At 38.3% G+C, this 20,422-nt stretch overlaps 1 protein-coding gene across 2 annotated transcripts in view; it reads left to right on the forward strand.

The window, feature by feature from the left end:
* The window catches only part of dennd4a (DENN domain containing 4A), a 31,079-nt gene extending 11,252 nt beyond the window's left edge, over positions 1–19,827 (forward strand). Inside the window, exons 12-30 of one of the 2 annotated variants that reach the window (XM_023352524.1) lie at positions 547–765; positions 1,327–1,472; positions 1,853–1,873; positions 3,063–3,196; positions 3,425–3,557; positions 3,672–3,878; positions 3,982–4,110; positions 4,219–4,363; positions 6,288–6,410; positions 7,188–7,298; positions 8,992–9,737; positions 9,823–10,042; positions 11,835–11,926; positions 12,018–12,193; positions 12,321–12,708; positions 13,609–13,726; positions 17,237–17,399; positions 17,501–17,565; positions 18,126–19,827. In XM_023352524.1, coding sequence (XP_023208292.1) covers positions 547–765; positions 1,327–1,472; positions 1,853–1,873; positions 3,063–3,196; positions 3,425–3,557; positions 3,672–3,878; positions 3,982–4,110; positions 4,219–4,363; positions 6,288–6,410; positions 7,188–7,298; positions 8,992–9,737; positions 9,823–10,042; positions 11,835–11,926; positions 12,018–12,193; positions 12,321–12,708; positions 13,609–13,726; positions 17,237–17,399; positions 17,501–17,565; positions 18,126–18,262 — 3,473 coding nt within the window. In that variant the 3' untranslated portion in view covers positions 18,263–19,827. The remainder of the gene's footprint in view (positions 1–546; positions 766–1,326; positions 1,473–1,852; positions 1,874–3,062; positions 3,197–3,424; positions 3,558–3,671; positions 3,879–3,981; positions 4,111–4,218; positions 4,364–6,287; positions 6,411–7,187; positions 7,299–8,991; positions 9,738–9,822; positions 10,043–11,834; positions 11,927–12,017; positions 12,194–12,320; positions 12,709–13,608; positions 13,727–17,236; positions 17,400–17,500; positions 17,566–18,125) is intronic. The other variant, XM_023352532.1, reaches the window with a different exon arrangement.
* Positions 19,828–20,422: the final 595 nt, after the last annotated feature.

The raw sequence follows: 20,422 nt of genomic DNA on the forward strand, positions 1-20,422 counted from the left end.
GAAAATGATTAAAATAAATAACATGATTCAGCCAGGCTATGTAAGAAGCTCGTTAGTTTGAATCAAGTGATCATAAGATGTGATATTTTAGCCTCATGCACAATTTTGGGTTGAAATGCAGCAGTAAAACTACTCTCTTCACCAAGCTGCACTAACTGTGCCTCTGTTTTGTTGATAATAGTGTCATTTGGGCATGTGCATCTCTGCACCACTTTGATTCACGCTGAACTCTTCCAAACTATTGATTGGATGTCTGCAAAAACTCTGCAGAAATTGAAGGTTCTGAACTCTTTAGTGGCTAAAATGTGTAATCTGTGGTGCCTTTCAGCCACATGCGTCACAATATGGCAAAAGTACTAACCCTGAATTTACACTGAAATGTATTTTTGTTATTGTGATGTTTTGGCATGTTACTTTACTACGAGAGGCTTTGTAGTTTTATGGTATTATGCCATCCAATCTTTAAAGACTTACACAGTTTTCAGAAAGTCATGTTTAAGCATTGACTAGATTTTAAATCATTTTCTGTTTGGCTCTTTCTTTAAGGTTGCCAGTTAAACCGTGATGATGTGCAGATGGACCACACAATGACTGACAGTGAGCTTTACGGAGGAAAGAGCCTCCACACTCTTGAGCTGGAGATCCAAGAAGCTTTCCTCCGCTTCATGGCAGCCATCCTTCGAGGCTATCGCTCCTACCTGCAGCCCATCACCCAAGCTCCCTCTGAGAAAACCACAGATGTCACCTCCCTGTTTGACCTCCAAGGTAAACTTCAGTCTCACCAGTCTCACATTAATAGCACAATGTCCATGCACCCTTTAATAAAGTAGTGAAAAAATTATCCAACATGGTTCAACAAAAGATTACAAATGATAGGAATGCTTTAGCAATTTTATTAGGTGCTTTGTCTGAGCAGAAATCACATTTGCAACCATTCTAATTAAGTAATAATCAGTCTTGTCATAGCAGCTATGGCTTTCTTGCCCCCAAGATTTATTGCTGTACAAGTTGGGTTCTAATAACTGCAGTTCTTGCATAAAAAGTTCCCTTAAATGAATGCCGGCTATCTAACTTGAGCTTCTATGGAAATTAGGCCTGGATGATAAGTCAGAGAAGCAGCATGATTAATAGCACAATGTCCACGCACATCTTTCTGCTCTTATGCAATCAGAGCCAAAGAACAGCTAGTTTCAGACCAGTCTGTTAATTTCCTAAGATATTGGTTTAGAACATTTTGACCGCTTTGTTTCAGATTTAAAGGTCTGATATTTGTAATAATTATGCCGCTTTTAAGTTTATCTTGAAATAATGTGTTTACTTGCATAGGCTTCCTGAAGAGCAGAGACCGCTCCCATCAGAGGTTTTATTCCCTCATGACGAAGACTCAGATGTTCAGTCGCTTCATTGAAGAGTGCTCCTTTGTCAGTGATAAAGATGCCAGCCTGGCTTTCTTTGATGAGTGTGTTGATAAGGTGAGGGTCTCAGCTAATCCTTGCTATCTTTTTCTCAAAACTGAGATTTTTACTGTTTTTGCAGCCCTAATTTTGATATTATCTGGAATCTTGGTCAAGCAAATTAGAGGTTGTTAAAATCTGAATGGCAGAGGTCCGTTTGAGAGTGCACTTACACCCACTGTCAATGCTAGAAACCATATCAAATAAGCCATTTTTGTGGGTTTTTCATATTTCTATTCTCTTTCCTGATTCTGTTTTCTTTAAAGCTTGGAAAATTTAACACTTTCCTTCACAATTTGTGATTGTGTATTCTGCTTTTTACTCTTTGTGTTTTCTCTGCTGCTCATTTATTACCTTTTTTGTCCTCTTTTTTTGTCCTTGTGCTTCCTGTCTGGTAGTTATTCACCTCTGGTAGCAAGGTAAGCCAACTGAACTTGTGCTGTGTTGTATGAGTAAATGTTTTGTCACTCTTCAGGCTCTCTGTGTCATGCTTAAATCTTCATTTTTTGTTTTTTCTTTCCCTTTATAACAAAAAATCGTGGGACGATTGCGAATTTTTGTCATTATTTGCCGATTTGACAGTTTATATGAATAAAGACTGTCATAAGGCTTTGTTGCACATACACAAAAAATGACAAAACATCATGCCCCCTTTTATAAGAAAAAATATCTTCTCTATGCATGCAAAATTGTGCAATCAGGATGTCACATTTAAATCCAGCAAGAACATTTTAGAGGTCCAATGTTGATGGTCATTTCTCCCAGTTATTATTGAGAAGTGGAAGCATTGATTCATTCATTGTTGCTGCTGACACTGACAACAAATGCATGATTGAGTAAGAGCTTTTGGGTGTGAGAGGAAGGACACCAGTTCGAGAAGCACAGAAGAGCAGAATCGAAGCGAAGACAAATAGGTCAGTCAGTCGGTTGACTGAATCATCCTCTCAGCTGAGCGGAATAAACCCTCTAATTCATTTCTATTGGGGGGACTGTTTAGCTCCTGTTATAATGTTGATGTTTTGTGTGCAGAATAGTTGTGAGAAACATACAAGGCAAATAGTTTTAGAACATCATAGCAAGCATTTTCAGTGTACTTCAATGCCTTTTTTACTCTTTTGAGTGTGAAAATGAGCGTGTTTACTGCTTCAGGCTGGAGCTTTTCTCTGACACGCCGGCCGAGGAGCTTTGTGTTTCTCTCTCCAAACAGCAGATCAGTCAAGTTTGATGTGAAACTAATGTGGCTACTTAGCATCCAGTAGAGTTGCCAAAGTATCTCAGTCAAAAGGTTTAATGTCTCTGGGGTAACATGGCATCAATTTTGTTCAGGTCACTGCAGCCTACTTTCATTTAGTCTTGGAGGATTTATGGGATCAAGCCACTGCCTTTGGCAGTGCCTCTCTTCAGATCCAGCGCTATAATTATAATGCAGATGGAGTCATTACTGACATCTGCTCGTTCTTATGTACCCCCATATGTGGCCGGATCTGAGGGCTCATACTATATCACATATTGTTGCGGCAGCATGCATAAATGTAATGGGTGGAATTTGAATTTATGGTAACTAAAGATGAAGGATGATGACAAGGATGTACTTCTCTTGTAAACCAGATGGATAGCGAGCGGCCAGAGGACACCAGGCTGATCGAGCTGGATGAATCCCACCGCAGTGAGCACACGGTTTATATCAACCCACCAGAACTGCCTCCTCTGCCTCAAGGAGAAGAACATCCTCTGTGCTATAGGTATAATTCACTTCTTTATTTTACTTTATTTTCCTTGAACAGGTGCCAAAAAAAGAAAGATAAAGCTTAGAATTTAGTGACTTAGCCACTTCTACTGAGTCCTGTGGTCATTTTGAACTACAACACATTGGCATTGGAGTCCATATCATATTGCACAAGACTTTACTGCCAGCATTCCTTTTATTGCTGTCTGCTGCAGATGATTTCATTATTTCTGTGTTTCTGCAGCTACTCCGGGTTCCCGGTTCTGAGATCTGATCTTTTGGAGACCATGGAAGGACCAAATTCTAATTCAGCAGGCATTGCTCCACGCCACAGCACCCCAGCCAGTCCCACGGCCATCTTTAGACGTTCAAAACAGGTCATACATAGAAACAGAGCACTCTGCTTTCTATTTTTTAACCCATAAATGTTAAAGATGAGTGACTGCCATGGTATTTGGGTGATAAAGAACCACAAATTTCCCATTTTGCAGGAGATCAAATCCGCTCAGAAGATGGCCAAAACACATTCATCTATGCCTCAGATGTGGTCTAAGTGTTTGCTTCGGCACTGCTACGGCTTGTGGTTTATTTGCCTGCCAGGGTTTGTGGGAAACTGTCACTCCAAGGTGCGAGCATTGCGGACCGCTTACGATGTCTTAAGAAAGATGCAGGACAAGAAGCTGCAGGCTCCTGATGAGGTATGAAAATACTTGATACAGAAATAAAACGGCTGAAGCATTGGGTTGCTTTGGTATGGAATGATATGTTTTTAGCAAAAGTCTTTTTTTGTGTGTGTTTCAGGTGTGTTACCGTGTGCTGCTGCAGTTGTGCGGTCAATACAGCCAACCAGTGTTGGCCGTCAGGGTGCTGTTTGAGATGAAGAAGGCAGGAGTTCAGCCCAATGCTATAACTTATGGATACTATAACAAGGTGCATACTGTTGCTGTGAACACCATCTGAGCAACAAAGTCATTTGACAATAAATGTGGCTGTTAGGCAATGATTCTAGACTTTTATGGCGTTGTATTGTTTTCCAAGGCGGTGTTGGAGAGCACCTGGCCCTCCACAACCAGAGGAGGATATTTCTTGTGGGGGAAACTGAGGAATGTGATACTCGGTGTGCTTCAGTTCAAGCAGGCAGGAAAAAAGCAACAGACTCCACACAAAGACCCCCAGCTTTCAGGTGAGAACTTTGAACAAAATGATTTAGCAAACTATTTCTAACATGACTTTCAGCAAGTCAGAAAAATGAACAGCCCTAATCCCACAAATAATGTCAGAGAGTAGCCATATGACCATTTTTAATATAAACATAACATCATGAATCCACACATATACATATTAGAAAGTAAAACAGTTTCTTGACAGTCCCAAATATTTTGTCTCAGCTAGAGTTTCAGCAGGACAGCTTTTTGCTTTTGTTTTGATTCATGTTTGACCAATCTGACTTTCCAAATAAAGGTACAACCGAATGCTATGCTCCTGAAAATGAGGTGTTTGTGCTTCACAGTATGTTGAATTACCAGACAGTTAACCATGTACAGACAAAAGTTACGGGTTATTCTCCTGCTTCTTACCTTTTTGCTTTGCATGTCGTAACACTTAATGACTTGAGTTTGAACACAGCGATCGAAGCAGGTTTCATGACAGATGAGAAATCAGCACCAGTCTAAATATTCTCTCTTTCACTGCAAATTTTAGTATAAAGAATTAAAAAAAAAGAATTATTTTGGGGGGAAAAACAGATGAATTAGTTATGCAAACTGATATATATAAATACAGTTTTGCAAGTTATGCACAAAATATAGGAAGTGGTTTTAAAAAAAAAGGAATTTTGGTCGTAGGACTTGTCGGGGCTTCAGCTGACAAAATAATGACTGCACATCTACAACAAGTATTGGGAATTGAGCATAATCAAAAACTCAGCTATTATTTTTGTATTATTCAATCTCCCAATTGCACATCCAGAACGAGGCCAAACTGCCCTTGTATCTGCTTACGGTCAAGAAACGTGCCATTATTATCTCTGCAGACCGCCCCCATCCTGGACAGAATAAATTTAGATTTTTACCTCTTGGTTGGTGCCACAGCTGCCAAAGAGCAATTTTCCTCCCCCTGTGTGTCCTTCTGATAAACATCATGAACACCTCACAGTCACAGCCAGAGCCAATCTCCTCTGACGTTTATGTATTTAAATGTAATGCTTGTACACCGTGATGCGTCTGAAACCAAAGACAACTTCTTTGTCTGTCTTCACAAAGTTAGCCGACAAAGCAGAATCTGATTCTGCTAATGGTATTATGATGGGAGTCCATGTCGATACTTGGGACCGTATTTGAAAATCCCAAGATAGTTATATGACACTCTGTAAGGTGTACCCCAAATTCAGTTCAAACATCAATTAGTTTATATCAGCAATAAACTAATTGTTGTTACTAACAATAATATAGATGCATTAAGATTGTATGTATTTTTTGGCCTGAGTTGCTGTTGCTCCGCTTGTTCTGCTCTCTTAACATTTATCCCAGCCACAGCCTCCACCGGCACATATTGTTCCCCATCTGCCTTCCCTTAATGACACTACAATGTACTTATAATTAAACAGCGTAAAAGGTTTTTCTTTTGAGCTCTGTCAGTACACAGGTTTCTCAGGCTGACATGTTTTCTAATTCCCCAAACCATAGACCATCTCATTACTATAATGAATGTTGTGTGGGGGCACTAATGAAAACACCATGCGTTACTCTGTAAATGGTGTCGTTGCTGCTGTGGATGTCATGTTGATGTTGGTTTGACTCTATTAACATAAGGGACTCATTTTTATGCTAATCTACAATATTCAAATATTCCTATCAAATTTACAGTCAGAGAAATGCAAAACATTGATTCATGTTTCAATACGTCATTCTTTTGAGCTAAATCCAGACAATACAGATATCTGTTTGGTCTCATTCAGGCATGAGGAGATTTGTGTGGCTTTCGGTTGATAATAGTTTTTCCTCGGTTCAGTGATTGTTCATTCATGGCTCTTATATCAGAAGGGCTATTGGTTATCTGTCATGCTTTTAAGCGTCTCGCTCCCCTTCCTCCCTGTCGTTTCCCTGTAGATGGCAGTGATCTCGACACAGTCAGCCATGGCAGCTTAGACAGCACTAATGACTCTGCGGAACGCACGTCCATCGATACTGACTTCACTAAAATGGACTCCAGTGATGATGGATTGAGTACAGGTAAGGGGATGCAGCGCTATTCCATCCTAGTGTTTCCCACTATATCTGAAATGCTTCTCTCTCAAACCCTCTGTGATCTGGATGTGATTCAGTTGTCACCTTAAAAGTGGATCAGTCATTTGATCTGGAAACCCTTGACCTGCTCAGATCACAGTATACATAGATAATGCATCGTTATGCTTGTAATAAATTGCACCATTATATTCCAAGCAAGGTGCTTTCTGTTGATAATTTGATTTTCAGAAAAAATACGATGCTACAAACACTGTTTTATTATTATTCATATGGTAAAATGATCCAATTTAAATTCCTATAGCTTCTAAAGTAATGTATAAAAATGTAAATTTACTACAAGAGCTATCCATCTTAGCAGTTTTCTATATTTTTACATTTTATTCTGGTATATCTTGCCTCTTCAACATTTACATCAAACTAAACTATTAAAAAAGGCAAAAAAAAATATCTGTTAAATATCGTTTTATGCTACAGTACATGCTGACCTTGTAAGCATGACTCAAGTTTTAGAAAGATTTTATTCCTTTTCTGCCTTTCTTGCTTTTCTATTCTGGGAATGCTTGCTATAAGCTCGGGGCAATGTCAGAACGCTCTTTTGAAGAAAACTTCTGTGATCAGTTGCCTCTTGAAAAGTTTCCTTAAAAACTGGCGTGATAATTTAAATGTACTGAGCTCTTTCTGAAGGAGGAAAAGTAAAATAAAAGGAAAAATGTAAGCCATAATAATAACACTGTCGGGATTAAAGCATATTCTTCTCTCCAGGTGGGCAGTCTGATCAAGGCTACGATTCCTTGTCAAAGGAGGAAGAGAGGCTGTGCAACAGAGAAAGCGATAACTCGGCACCAGTGGAGGAAAAAGGGTTGAGGCAGCCCAGTGAGTATTTCCCTCTTTGTGAGCAGTTCTGTAGAAATGAGTCACAGTAAACAGGAAAATAAGTGTTCTGGCTTTAAAAGCTGGGGAATAAAATCACAGTGTGGGTGTAATGTTCTCTCATCCACCCATTTGCTGTTATATTTGGGTGTTTTTTTATTTTTAATCTTTTATCTTTTAGAGGATATGCTTACTGTTACGTAAGCTGGCGCTTTGTGTAAGAGTTAGTCTCTGTCGCAGTATTGGTTGTCCTCATTAATAGGCCAGAGTTTTTTATCAGAGGGACTTTTAATTTGCCATAGAAAACAAGGTGGCTTTATTCTAAGACAAAACAAAAGTACAATGCTGGGATTTTTGTTACCCTACTCACTTAAGTAACCATAATTAGAAAATAGATTAAAGCAATTTTGAAAACATTATTAAATGTCTTGGAGAACAAAATGTATGAATTAAAATTTGAGCTAGAGCACATGGCTGCCAGAGGGTTCTCATCTATTGCATGCTTATTGGTAGACAGAAGGGTCATATGTATATATTGGAAATCAAATGTTGTTTTATACTTATTAGTTTACATTAGGGGAAAATTATGTTAGCAAGATGTCAGGTAACTTTTTATGGGGTTATGTGTTTTGTGCAAAGTTATGTCAATAAGGTGCCTAAATGTATTTAAAAAACTGACTAATGCAGAACATATTAAAATTACTATTTTAATTACTTTACAGGACAGAGGATGACTTCTGTTTTTATTGATGTGCATTAAAAAGGCTCTATAAATAAAGACTAGTGGGAAATTAAAGAAAAACTAATAGGAAATAATTTTTTTTGTTCTGCAAGGAATGTTTTGAGCACTTCTCAGAAAAACGACTGTTATATTTAGAACAATGTCATTATATCAGTCTGGACTGTTAAATACCACAGGATTATGACAACCAGCATATACAGAGATTTAACCAGTTCCGTACAAGCCAGCTCTTGTGTTTGATTGCACACAGGAGGTGATGGTTTTCTGAGTCAACAGAACTCGCTGCAGACTGATGAGCAGTTATTATAGATATTTTGCCTTTTAAGCCATGGCATGATTAAATGTTTCCTAAACTTTAGGAACTACATTTAAGGAACAAAAACATGGTACATTAACTTAAGTAAATAAAATTGATCTATAAATCTAAAATGACAAAGAGCTGTACAATGTTAAATTGTACAAAGAATAAAATCGGCATAAGAAGCACAATATGCACAAGTCATGACATAAACATTAGGGAAATTAAAGCATTTTCAAAAGTTTTTTTAAACGGGAACAGTTATATAAATTCTTCTGCATATGCCAGAAAAAATGTTTTTAGCCTGTGCACAATTTTGCCCTGGATACATGGGTTAAATTTTATGCACTGCAGCATAATAAACTGATGTGGGTGTGAGAAAAACACAACCTCATATAGCACTTCTAAAGTGTGATTATTAAACAGGCAAACATTCAATAGTTGATGAACAAGACATATTTTGGTATGTTTTTTAGTTCATATCTTCACGGACTGAGTTTGAATTTCAAATATGCTCCTCTCTTTCTTTAAAAAGTACAAATGAACAAAAGACATTGGAATGTGTCTTAAAAGATGCCTAAATGTCATTTCAAACATACTTAAATATCTGACTTTTGATTGACCTAAATGTTTTGGCTCATGTGTTTTTATCCCAGACTGTGGCACCAGGGTTGCTTCCAGCCCTAATGAGACTCAGCTTTGCCCAGCGCTGCCAAAGACAGAGAGACCCAAATCTTTGGACTTGTTTGGTGGACAGGGATTAGTGATGCTCACCGTCCCCCTAGTTGGTTCAACCAAGCAGCACCATCTCACTGCTGACAGATTGTATGGTGTGGAAGAAGAGGATACAGAGATTGACAAGCAAAAATCAGTCGGGGAGAGACAGCGAGATAGAGAAACGGGGTATGATCCCTTGTCACAGATGGGGGCAGCAGGGACAGAACAGCAGTGTGACCCGGGTAAGGGTAGCTCACCTCCTGCCGAAGAGACTGAAATGTTCATAAATAACAGCAACAGCCCTTTGAACAGCCGCTCACCCAGTATGGAAATGCAGAGTTCCTCTAGTCCACTGTTTCGCTCCAGCTCGTCAGCTCACACATCCCCACAGTCCTCCACGCTCACCTGCTCCAACACACACCTCTCACTCCCCTTGAAATCCAAGGAGAGGTTGAAGCCTTCGCCATCTCTTCCTATGGGCATGTGTAACAAAGACGGGGAGAGACCTTCTTCCTTGGCTTTGCCTTCCTCGCCCAGTCCATCCACCTTGTCATTCTCCATGGACTCACTGTTGACTCCGACTTTGGATATCGTCAAGAGCAGCGTCATATCCGCAGGAAAGGGTGTGGCGGAGAAGGCCAGTCGCCTCTACTCCCGTTTGTCATCACAGACATCATTGACACAGGTAAGATGGGAGTTTTAATCAGACATGTCTGACATGAAATCAGTTGACCCAAGTTGACTGGGTTGTGTTATATGTTTTCTGGCAGGATGGGAACAGTGATCGTATGAGCGTTTCTTCTCTGACCTCAGCCGAAGTAGAATGCTCCTCGCTGCTGGATAGCGACGCCTGCCTGGATCTTCATGGCTTCACTTCACCTCAGCATGGGAGCATGTCCCGGGTCAGGAGGAGCCCTGCCGCAGCTCACCAAACCAACCTGAGCAGCCCCAGCAGCCCCACAAGAGTGTTCAGACATAACTCCTTCTCTGGTTGGTTGAACAGCTTCTCATCATTCTGTACAGGCAGTAGTGTTGCAGTGAATATCTTAGGCTACGTACACACACATCAATTCTTATTTTTTTTCTAAAATTTAATTCTTCATGTTCGTTCATAGTACATATTAAATACAACCACAATTAGATTTCTGTGTAAGGGATTTACGACCCCAGAGCAATCTGCATGCGCACGAGAAGAACGTTGACATCATACAGCAATGAATCCTTCACAGAAGTATTAATGGATGCCACTGATTATGGATCGCTTTGTTGTCTATACAACAAAAGGAGTCAACAGCATTGTCACATTAAAGAAGCTAATAAAAAGAAAGCATAACTTATAGCAACAACTTTTTGTGAAGCATTTACTGCAACTTCTGTAGAAAAATTTGTTTGGGTGTGTAGTCAGAGCCAGGAGTGGTGGGATTGTGCTTTGGTTCGGTGACACAGACTGCTTTCATAAGTTCATAATTATAATTTTTAGGCATTTTTTACGTTTGTATTTACCACGTCTGACTTTTTCTGGTACAGAATTATGACGCATGTCTCACATCAATGACATAAAGTCGCGTAAAATATGACATGACTGCTCTCACTGCAAACACTTTGAAAACAATCAGATATGTATCTGTTTTATTATCATATGTAGTAGTGTTACAAGTTGGATCTTTTGGGGGTCAAAAGATCAGAATTGGGCCATTTAGACTGGCATGAAAAAGTCAGATATAGGTTGCCCGGGGACAAAAAAAGCGGATTCAGGTCGCATTTGCTTACTATGTAAACATAGCCTTAGATATGATGAAAATGTATTCTGCAGCCTTGTTCTTTTGTTTGAAAAAAAAATAAATGAACACTTAATCTGAATCTAAGCTGGGAGAAGGACTCAAAGTTGGAAAGATTTGGGTGCTGTTCTGTGAAAAACTAGGCCAGCAGGCATGAGGGTGGATTCAGTGCGGAGGCTTTTGTGCAGCTAGCTGCAGGCGCCAATGCTAGACACGTGCATATACATTCACATGCAGAGAGACAGAGATTTACTGAACCTGACCTCAAAAAACAAAATATTGACCGATTTTAGACTTTAGTGGAAAAGCTGATGCCTCAGTAAAAGTAGCACATTTGTCCACCTCGAATGTGAACTATCTAATTTGTGTTATTTTGACTTTTTGTTGTTATTCCAATTTGTGATAAAGAACCTGAAGTATGAAAACTATTATAATTTATTTTTTTCAGATTTCCAGCATATTTCAATGCTGGAAATAATTTTTATTTTTATCTGGTTTCTTAACGAACTTTATCCCTCTCCAGGCTACACCCTGAAAACAACGCCTATCCGTCGCCGGGGGTGTGAACTAAGTCATTGGCACCATTCCCTGAAATCACAAATATTACTGTATCGGTTTATCATCTTGCCATTCTAATTTCATTCTGTGGAACAGATTCAGTAAAGTATGATCAGGTCCTACTTTTCAATTAAATTAGTTGTAACAACATTTAATCCCCCTTTGGGAACAATTAAGTATTTGTTAAGTTGCATTTATCAATGCATGGTTCAAAATGGCAGTCCCTCTAGTCTATTCTCAGATTCAGCATCCTTGATTTCATGTTTTCTGAGCTGGTGTCTGGTAGCTGAAAGCTTGTTGGTTCAAGCTGCTCAAATACTGGGAGAAATAACTTCTCCCAGTATTTAGATTAAAGGAATAATCGAGCAGATTTAGGTGTGTATGACGGGATCTTAAACCAAGGTTTGACTTCTACTAATAATTGTCTTATTCTTCTCTGTGTCCAGGCAGTTTAGCTCTTCATTCTAAAGGCCCACGCACTCCAGATTCTTCTCCTGATGTCAGCCGCTTCCAGCCCTGTCCTAATTACACCATAGAGGTAAGATATTTACAGGCCATAAACATTTTATGAGGTTGCTCAGGGTGTTTTATTGGCAATTTATGCATTCTCCTTATGCTATCTCTCCTAGGTGATGATGTCTAGCTGCTCACTTTGTAAAACATGTGACTGTCTGGTGTATGATGAAGAGATCATGGCCGGTTGGACAGCAGATGACTCAAACCTCAACAGCACCTGTCCTTTCTGTGGCACTGCCTTCCTGCCTTTCCTCAATGTGGAAATCAAAGACCTGAGACCACAGAATAGGTAATGTATTGCTATTGTGGTATTATTTTTGTGAAAAGGTCATTATTTTTCACAGACACATGTGATCTAAATAGCTATTTAACCCCATGACCTCTTTAAATAGATCCATTCTGTCTCCCCCCTCCAGGCCTTCTAAGTGGAGTAATCCTGTTAAAGAGGAGGACACGTCTGCATCACTCTGCCCCGAAGCCAAATTGTCTGAGGCAGCTCAGCCATCTGCGTCTCCTGCTCTGGAGCGGGAGAGCAGCTGGAGTGTTCGCAATGATGCCCCAGCCTTGGCACAAGCATCATCTCCTGATCCGGTGACAGTGCCGTACCTGAGCCCCCTGGTTCTCTGGAAGGAGCTGGAGAGCCTACTGGTGAACGAGGGAGACCAGGCCATCTCTTCCCCGAGCGTCGTTGACCAACATCCCATCGTCTTCTGGAACCTTGTGTGGTACTTCAGAAGACTGGAGCTGCCCAGTAACCTGCCTGCTCTTATCTTGGCTTCCCAACATTGTAGCCATGGTGACCAGGTAGATATCAGTACATGTTGTACATCTGTGGGCAACGCTTATATTTTTATTTTAATATCACTATTACTTTTATGGGGGGAGATTATGAAAAGAATAGGCTCTCTTTTTCGAATTCAACTGTGGTGTTTGGCGCCTCCTAGTGTTAGGTAGATGGAAAATAACAAATAATCCAAAATATATACTACAGTATGTACCAGTGGTCCCCAACCACCGGGCAATTGGTACCGGGCCGCGCAAGAAATAATTAAATATTTCCGATTTTAGATCGGGCATATTCAACACACCACCACGTAGCACACCACACACAGAAGGACATTGTAAGATTGTCGTAAAGTGAAAATCGGGGCAAAAAATAAAAAATTTTTAAAAAGGGCTTTAGCTGGAACACCAACATACAGAAGCATTATCTGTCCGTGGTAATAAAAAGGTTGGGGACCACTGCTGTATACTATGAAGCACCAGCTCTGGAAGAACCATTTCACATCCATGTTAAGATAATTGGCATTGCTTTATTTTTCTATACATTTAAGTATTTGTAATTAATTAAGTAGCTCTCACACATAATTTAACTTTTTTATTATTTTCTGATTTATATTGATCCATAATACATGCTCTGTTAAAAATTTTGTTGATGGAAAAACTACAGAAAATTTCTTTACATGATTGGCTTCCAAAGATGGTACAAAACACACCCCTTTAAAAAAACTGCCCCATGCTTGATTTAAAATCTCCTGTGATATAAAATCTGGGTTGGAAAGGACTAAAACAGCAAATGTACAAAACGGTGAAGTGTGAAATAACCAGTGCTCTCAAGCAGCAAACAGACTTTGCAATATTAAAATTACCCCCAAAAGACCCGACACCAAAATGGAGTAAGCTCACATATTTTATTCCCTCTAGATTCCCCAGACTGCTGCATCTGAGGACAGCAAGCAGGTGCTAGTGAGGATTATGTGGGACAACCTGAAGCTACACAAAGATAAAGTTCAACCCTGCTATGTCCTGTGGAACACACACTGTAAGTTGATTCTGCATTTTCTTTAATACACTGTGGTAAAATATAGAGCACTATATTTTCACTAAAGTTCTGCTGTTAAGAGGACATATGTACTTTAAAAGTTAGTCTATGAACAGATCTGATTCCATATCCCCATCCATATTGTGGGAAACACTTAAAGTAGTTATAAGAGGGAAGATAATTTCTTATTCTATCTCACGGAGTAAGGAAAGAAAGCAAAAAGCAAACGATCTTTTAGTATCATTAAAACAAATTGACCAACAATATTCTACTACCCCAACACCTGAGTTATATAAAGAAAGGGTAACATTGATGACCCAATATGACCTATTGTCAACAGAAATAACTGAAAAACACCAACTTTGGTTAAAAGGACAATATTATGAACATGGGGATAAGGCAGGCCGTCTCTTGGCCTATCAGCTTAAATGTAAAACAGCGTCCCGTCTAATACCTCAGATACGTAATACTCCACAATCTTTCACTGTAGACCCAATAGAGATAAACAACACCTTTAAGGATTTTTATTCCAGACTATACACATCTTGTTCCCCGCAAGACAAATCCAAAATGATTAGCTTTTTAGATAATATTGATATACCACAAGTAGATACGCAAGCCAAAGACAGCCTTGAGGAAGCCATAAAGCTACAAGAGATTATTGATTCCATTCATAAAATGCAGAATGGCAAATCACCTGGACCTGACGGTTATACCGTTGAGTTTTATAAAAAATTTTCTCTTCAACTTGCTCCCCTGCTACTTGAAATGTTTAATCATTCCTTTAATCAGAACCATTTGCCACAAACCCTAACAGAGGCTTCCATTTCACTTCTTTTAAAGCCAGGCAAAGACCCAAATGATTGCGGCTCATATCGACCTATATCTTTGCTCAATGTTGATGTCAAAGTTTTAGCAAAACTGCTAGCATCAAGGCTAGAGAATGTTGTACCCAACATCGTCTCAACAGAACAAACTGGTTTTATAAAGGGTCGTCAGTCTTTTACAAATATTCGCAAACTTTTAAATATCATTTATTCCCCTGCGTCTGGGGAGATTCCTGAAGTAGTTGCCTCTCTGGACGCGGAAAAAGCATTTGACCGAGTGGAATTTAATTATTTGTTTACTGTACTGGGAAAATTTGGCTTTGGTTTAAATTTTATAACCTGGATACGCTTGTTATATACATCACCCAAAGCATCTGTTCTTACAAATAAGATATCTTCCCATTTATTTTCTCTCTCAAGGGGCACACGCCAGGGTTGCCCTCTAAGCCCACTCTTATTTGCATTAGCTATTGAGCCTTTATCAATAAAATTAAGGACAACCCCTAATTTTTTCGGTATTCGTAGGTTTGATACCGAATATAAAATTTCTTTATATGCCGATGATTTACTTTTGTATATTTCTGACCCAGTGTCATGTATTCCTATTATTGTCAATATTCTTAATGACTTTGGAAGTTTTTCAGGTTACAAATTAAACTTCTCTAAAAGTGAATGCTTCCCAATTAACTATCTAGCCCTTCAGCTACCAGACAATGCGCTCCCCTTTCATATATCAAAGTCCGGATTTAAATATTTAGGCATATACATCACCCGTACGTTCTCTGATCTCTATGGAAAGAATTTCAAACCTCTCTTGCTTAAATTGGAGGCTGATTTTCAGAGATGGTCCGGTCTCTACTTATCTCTTCCGGGCAGAATTAACAGTATAAAAATGAATGTATTACCCCGCTTTTTGTATTTGTTTCAGTGTCTCCCAATATTTCTGCCTAAGTCTTTTTTCCAGTCGTTAAATAAATTGTTCTCCTCTTTTCTCTGGGCAAATAAAAATGCTAGAGTTCGCAGAGAGTTTCTAGAAAGGCCCAGAGATAAAGGCGGTCTGGCTTTACCTAATATGAGAAACTATTACTGGGCATCTAATATCCAAAAAATTATATATTGGTATCAAAGCCCGCAGCTGGATTGGTGTAGGATTGAAGCAAACTCCTGCACCTCTTCCTCTCTTTCTGCTTTGGTTACTACTGGATTACCACTTTCACCCTCTAAATTCACCAATAATCCTGTAGTATCCTCCTCTCTTAGGATATGGATACAATTCAGACAACACTTTAATTTAAAAGAATTTTCTTTATATAGTCCTATTTGTAATAATCACCTTTTCCCGGCTGCCAGGATGGATCACACCTTCGCTTTATGGAGGAGGAATGGTTTGGAAACTTGTGACCATTTTTATATAGACGGTGTTTTTGCCAACTTCACTGACCTTTCGGCCAAATTCCAATTACAAAAAACTGATCTTTTTAGATATTTCCAGGTCCGTCATTTTATTCAAAGTCAAAGTCCAGTATTTCCTGCCTCTCCAGCAGACTCGGGGCTTGAGAGGATTTTGCGTAACCCTTTGTATCTCAGGAGGCACATTGCAAACATCTCAAATATAATAACATCTCTTCAGGAAACAACACTAGATGAGCTTAGAATTGCATGGTCTGAAGAACTTGGTTCTGTTATTTCTGAACATTTCTGGGAACGTGCTCTGGAAAGAATCAATGGAACATCGTCCTGTGCACGGCTTAGCCTTATACAGTTAAAAATCCTCCATAGAACTTACTATACTAAATCTAAACTCTCAAGAATTTATAAGGACATTGATGACAGATGTGAGCGGTGCCATTCTGCCCCAGCAAATATGACCCATATGTTTTGGAATTGCCCGAAATTAACCGAATTTTGGTCATCCATCTGTAAAACATTGAATGAAGCATTTAATACCAAAATCAAACCGTTTGCAGGATTGGCCATCTTTGGAGTATTGTTTGAGGAGCACATGCTATCCACTGATCAAATGAATGCGTTCGCCTTTGCTTCCTTGGTGGCCCGTAGACTTATAGTCTTACTCTGGAAATCCTCTGAACCACCTAAAGTCTCGGTTTGGCTCACTGATTTAATGTCTCTCTTGAAATTAGAAAAAATTAAATACTTTATTAGAGGCTCAACAAGACAATTTCACAGGGTGTGGGACCCTATGATGGAATACTTTAAAAATCTTAAAAATATAGAATCACCTCCATAAGCCTATAGAGCCCTAAGATGTGTATGTATATGTTTGTATGTATGTATATATATGTATGTATGAATATATATATATATAATTGATGATGACAAATTGTTGTATTGTCGACACGTAATGCTCCCCGTCATTTTTTTTTTTTTTTTTTTTTTTTTTTTTCTTTCTTTTCTGTTGAATGTGGGTGGGTGGAGTCGGGTTGTTAAAAGATAAAGCAAATTTAATTCATGTTACTGTATTTTTATGTACCTTACATTGTACTTTTTTTGAATAAAAATATAAATAAAAAAAAATAAAAAAAGTTAGTCTATGGTAAACCTGGAGCATCATGCATAATTTATCTCAGGATTCCTCATAGCTCTGCTGTCTTAGTCGACTTTGAGCGTTGGAGATGAATGATCCTCTGATCAGGCTGACGTTTAGTTTGTTCTGTTTTTACAGGTGCCAACTCTTTGATCCGCTCTGGGTTGTGTGAAGAAGGGCAGCTCTTCACTGTGGAGCTGCTGCAGGGCTTTGTGAGGAGCATCAAGAAGAGCGACGTTTATCAGCCCATGAGCCAGACCATCCAGCTGCTGGGGCCCGAGTTGGGTTTCAAGAGACAGAGGTGGGAATGAAAGATGTTTGTGCTGTTCTAAACTGCCTGGGGAGGATGATATGGATGGAAAGTCTAACGTGTTTTTTTCTCTATCTCTTCTACCCTAAAAGGAGCCTCTACAGAGATTTACTGTTTCTAACTCTTGTGGCTTTGGGGAAGAATAACATTAATATCAGTAAGTTCACTCCTTTTATTCTTGCTAGCAGCAGAAAAATGTCAAAATTTTTGCTTGATAAACAGCGACAGGCTGAGAGCTACAGTTCCTCAGAAAACTATTCACAGCATTCTAAGTTTTCACATTTTCACATTTATCCCATTAAAACTACTAACTTCAATGAATTTTACTGGATTTTTTTTGTGAGACAACCCAAAAAAGTAATGCATATTCATAAAGTGTATCAACGATTGATACGTAACTTTACTTTTTTTTTTTTTTTAAGTACATATTAGAAATGTGTGGTACATGTTTGTTCTCATCCTCTCTTTGAGTCAGTACTTTGTGCAACTTTCTATTGCTTAAATGACAGTAGCACATATTTTGGGATTTCTTCATCTCTATCTGGAGACTGTATTTTACCAGGCTATTATGTCAGTCAGTTAATATCCCAATAAAATACATTAAAATATATGATTTTAACAATATTAAAGGAAATTGCAAGGTGCCGTGTGTAACTTTACAAAGTCATTTTGAGTTATTGAATGGTCAGATTCAATTATTGTGTTCTCTCTGTGCAGATGCCTTTGATCGGGAGTACAGGTTGGCTTATGATCGCCTCTCCCCCAACCAAGTTAAACTGACACACAACTGTGACAGGCCTCCGGGCGCTGGGGTCATGGAGTGCAGGAGGACGTTTGGAGAGCCCAGTTTGTGAACGTCATAATTATTTTAAATGTGTATATACAGTATGTATATATATATATATATATAACTTCAACCACAGTCACTGCTGCTGTCATGTTGGACTGCTCTTCACACTCAGGACCAGCTCACCTGACTTGGGCATGGAGCTTTTAGTAAGCACAATGGAAAAATCCCCCCTTAATGCAAAGCAACTGCCATGAGTCTCTTGTACTGTTAGAGCTGAGAGGTATGAAGGCCTTGTGTTTATATACATTGGAGAAAAATTACCATATTTTGAATATCCCTGTAGTAACATGTTTGTACAGTTGTAATACAGTCTATTTTATGACTTTGTGTTGAAGCTGTGAATAAGTGGGAAAATGTGAATATAAGATCACATTATAAAAAGGTTCTCAGTGGTCCTGGTGACCTTGTTTAGACTGTTGTTGCTATTAGATTTTTGTGATTTTACAAAGCACTTTGACAGGATGAGCTGTGTGTTCTCTGTTAGATAACTCAGTGGTCCTGCAACCAAAGCTACAAAGTCACGCTTCATTTAGCATTTGCAGGAGTTGCTGTACTGACATTTGAGTTGGATTTATTCAATAAAGTTGAGTCTACTTGTACTAACATGAACTCTGTAAAACTATAGCATGTTCATTTATATTGGATAAATTAAACCATATGGTAATAACAACACTGGTTTGGAACCAATGAGGTAAAAATGAATTAACACATATCTCCTGCATTGACTCATTCATCCGTTTTAACAATGCTCTTAAAGAGACCCAGTAGGGAATATTATTTATATTATTCACAGATTTCCAAGCTTTTGTAAAGAGGTAATTAAAAAGTTATGTATAATATTCAGCCATAAAAGGATATCCAAAACAGTGTAATCAAACTAAAAGTAGTGAAATTGATTAAATGTTTTGCTTTTTTGTTGTTTAGTTTAGTTTTGTTTTTTTACAAATAATAATTGTCATAGGTCCTGTAAATGTACAGAATGTTTGTATTTTGTAAGTTTTGTTTTTGGTGTAGATTTTGAATTCTTGTTCAACTGTGCACTGTTAATTGTGAATAACAGGTCAAAAAAGATTTGAACACTCTACTACTTTGAATAGTTGCCAGAGTTTATTTGCACTGTAATCATCACCCAAAATTTACACGATTAAGCTCTGGCCTGCCCAAATTTAATCTCACTTTAAAATTGAGTGTGAAACTTCAACATCTTAATACAGCTTAACAAAAAAAACAACAACTGAGATTCCATTTATATTGAGCTTCACAATAATTTCCGATGATATAATGCTGGATAAGTCAAGGTTGTGTGCTTGGCTCGAACACCAACCTCAAAACATGTAAATCTGCATTATCACCACCTCATAAGTGTCTGAAAACCACTGATGACCAAAATGTAATGTTATGTCTAATGTGATGTTTACACTGTCAACTTTAACAATGTTTCTGAAGTGTTATTTATTGTTTGTAACACGGATACTAATTTGTATGATTTTTACAAAAAGAAGAAAATTTCTTCCCTGAGCAGATCAATACTTTGCCTTCATTTATGAATAAACACGTTTATCAAGTGAATTTCAGGTTTTGTCATTTCTCAAACTAAGCTGATGAAAACATCACCTAAAAAAAGCTTGAATTTATTCCAATACACTTATGAACATAATGTTGCAAGATTTACATATAAGACAAATTCACACTGTCAAAGCTGCCCTGTCCAAACTGTGCACAAATTTTAGACTTGTACTTTCACCTTCCAAAAGTATTAAAATGTGTTTGGGGTCACAGTTACAACATGTTTCACACTAACTGTCAACCCTGGTGAGTAAAAATGAATTAAAAGCCTTATAATATAAATATTCTGTTATTTTTATATAATCTCACAATAATACACTATTTAAGGTTATTTACTGTTAAACAATAACAGTTTTTTTTTTTACAAAATTACCAGCCCTTTGAATGTTTGTTGCAAATAAAGCAATCGTCTCATCTGATCAGATTTCCCATTACTGTAGTAGCAGTATTACGATTACATTCATGTAATCATGGATAGATGAGGACAGATAACATTTAGTTTGCTTGTTGCTTTATGTGATTAACTGATGTTTTATGAAACCTTCATGTTTCATGAGTTTTATATTTTATTGCAAAGTACTTTGAAATAAAAGTTGCA

The sequence above is a fragment of the Xiphophorus maculatus genome, chromosome 2 (genome assembly GCF_002775205.1).
Source record: "Xiphophorus maculatus strain JP 163 A chromosome 2, X_maculatus-5.0-male, whole genome shotgun sequence".
Taxonomy (NCBI): domain Eukaryota; kingdom Metazoa; phylum Chordata; class Actinopteri; order Cyprinodontiformes; family Poeciliidae; genus Xiphophorus; species Xiphophorus maculatus.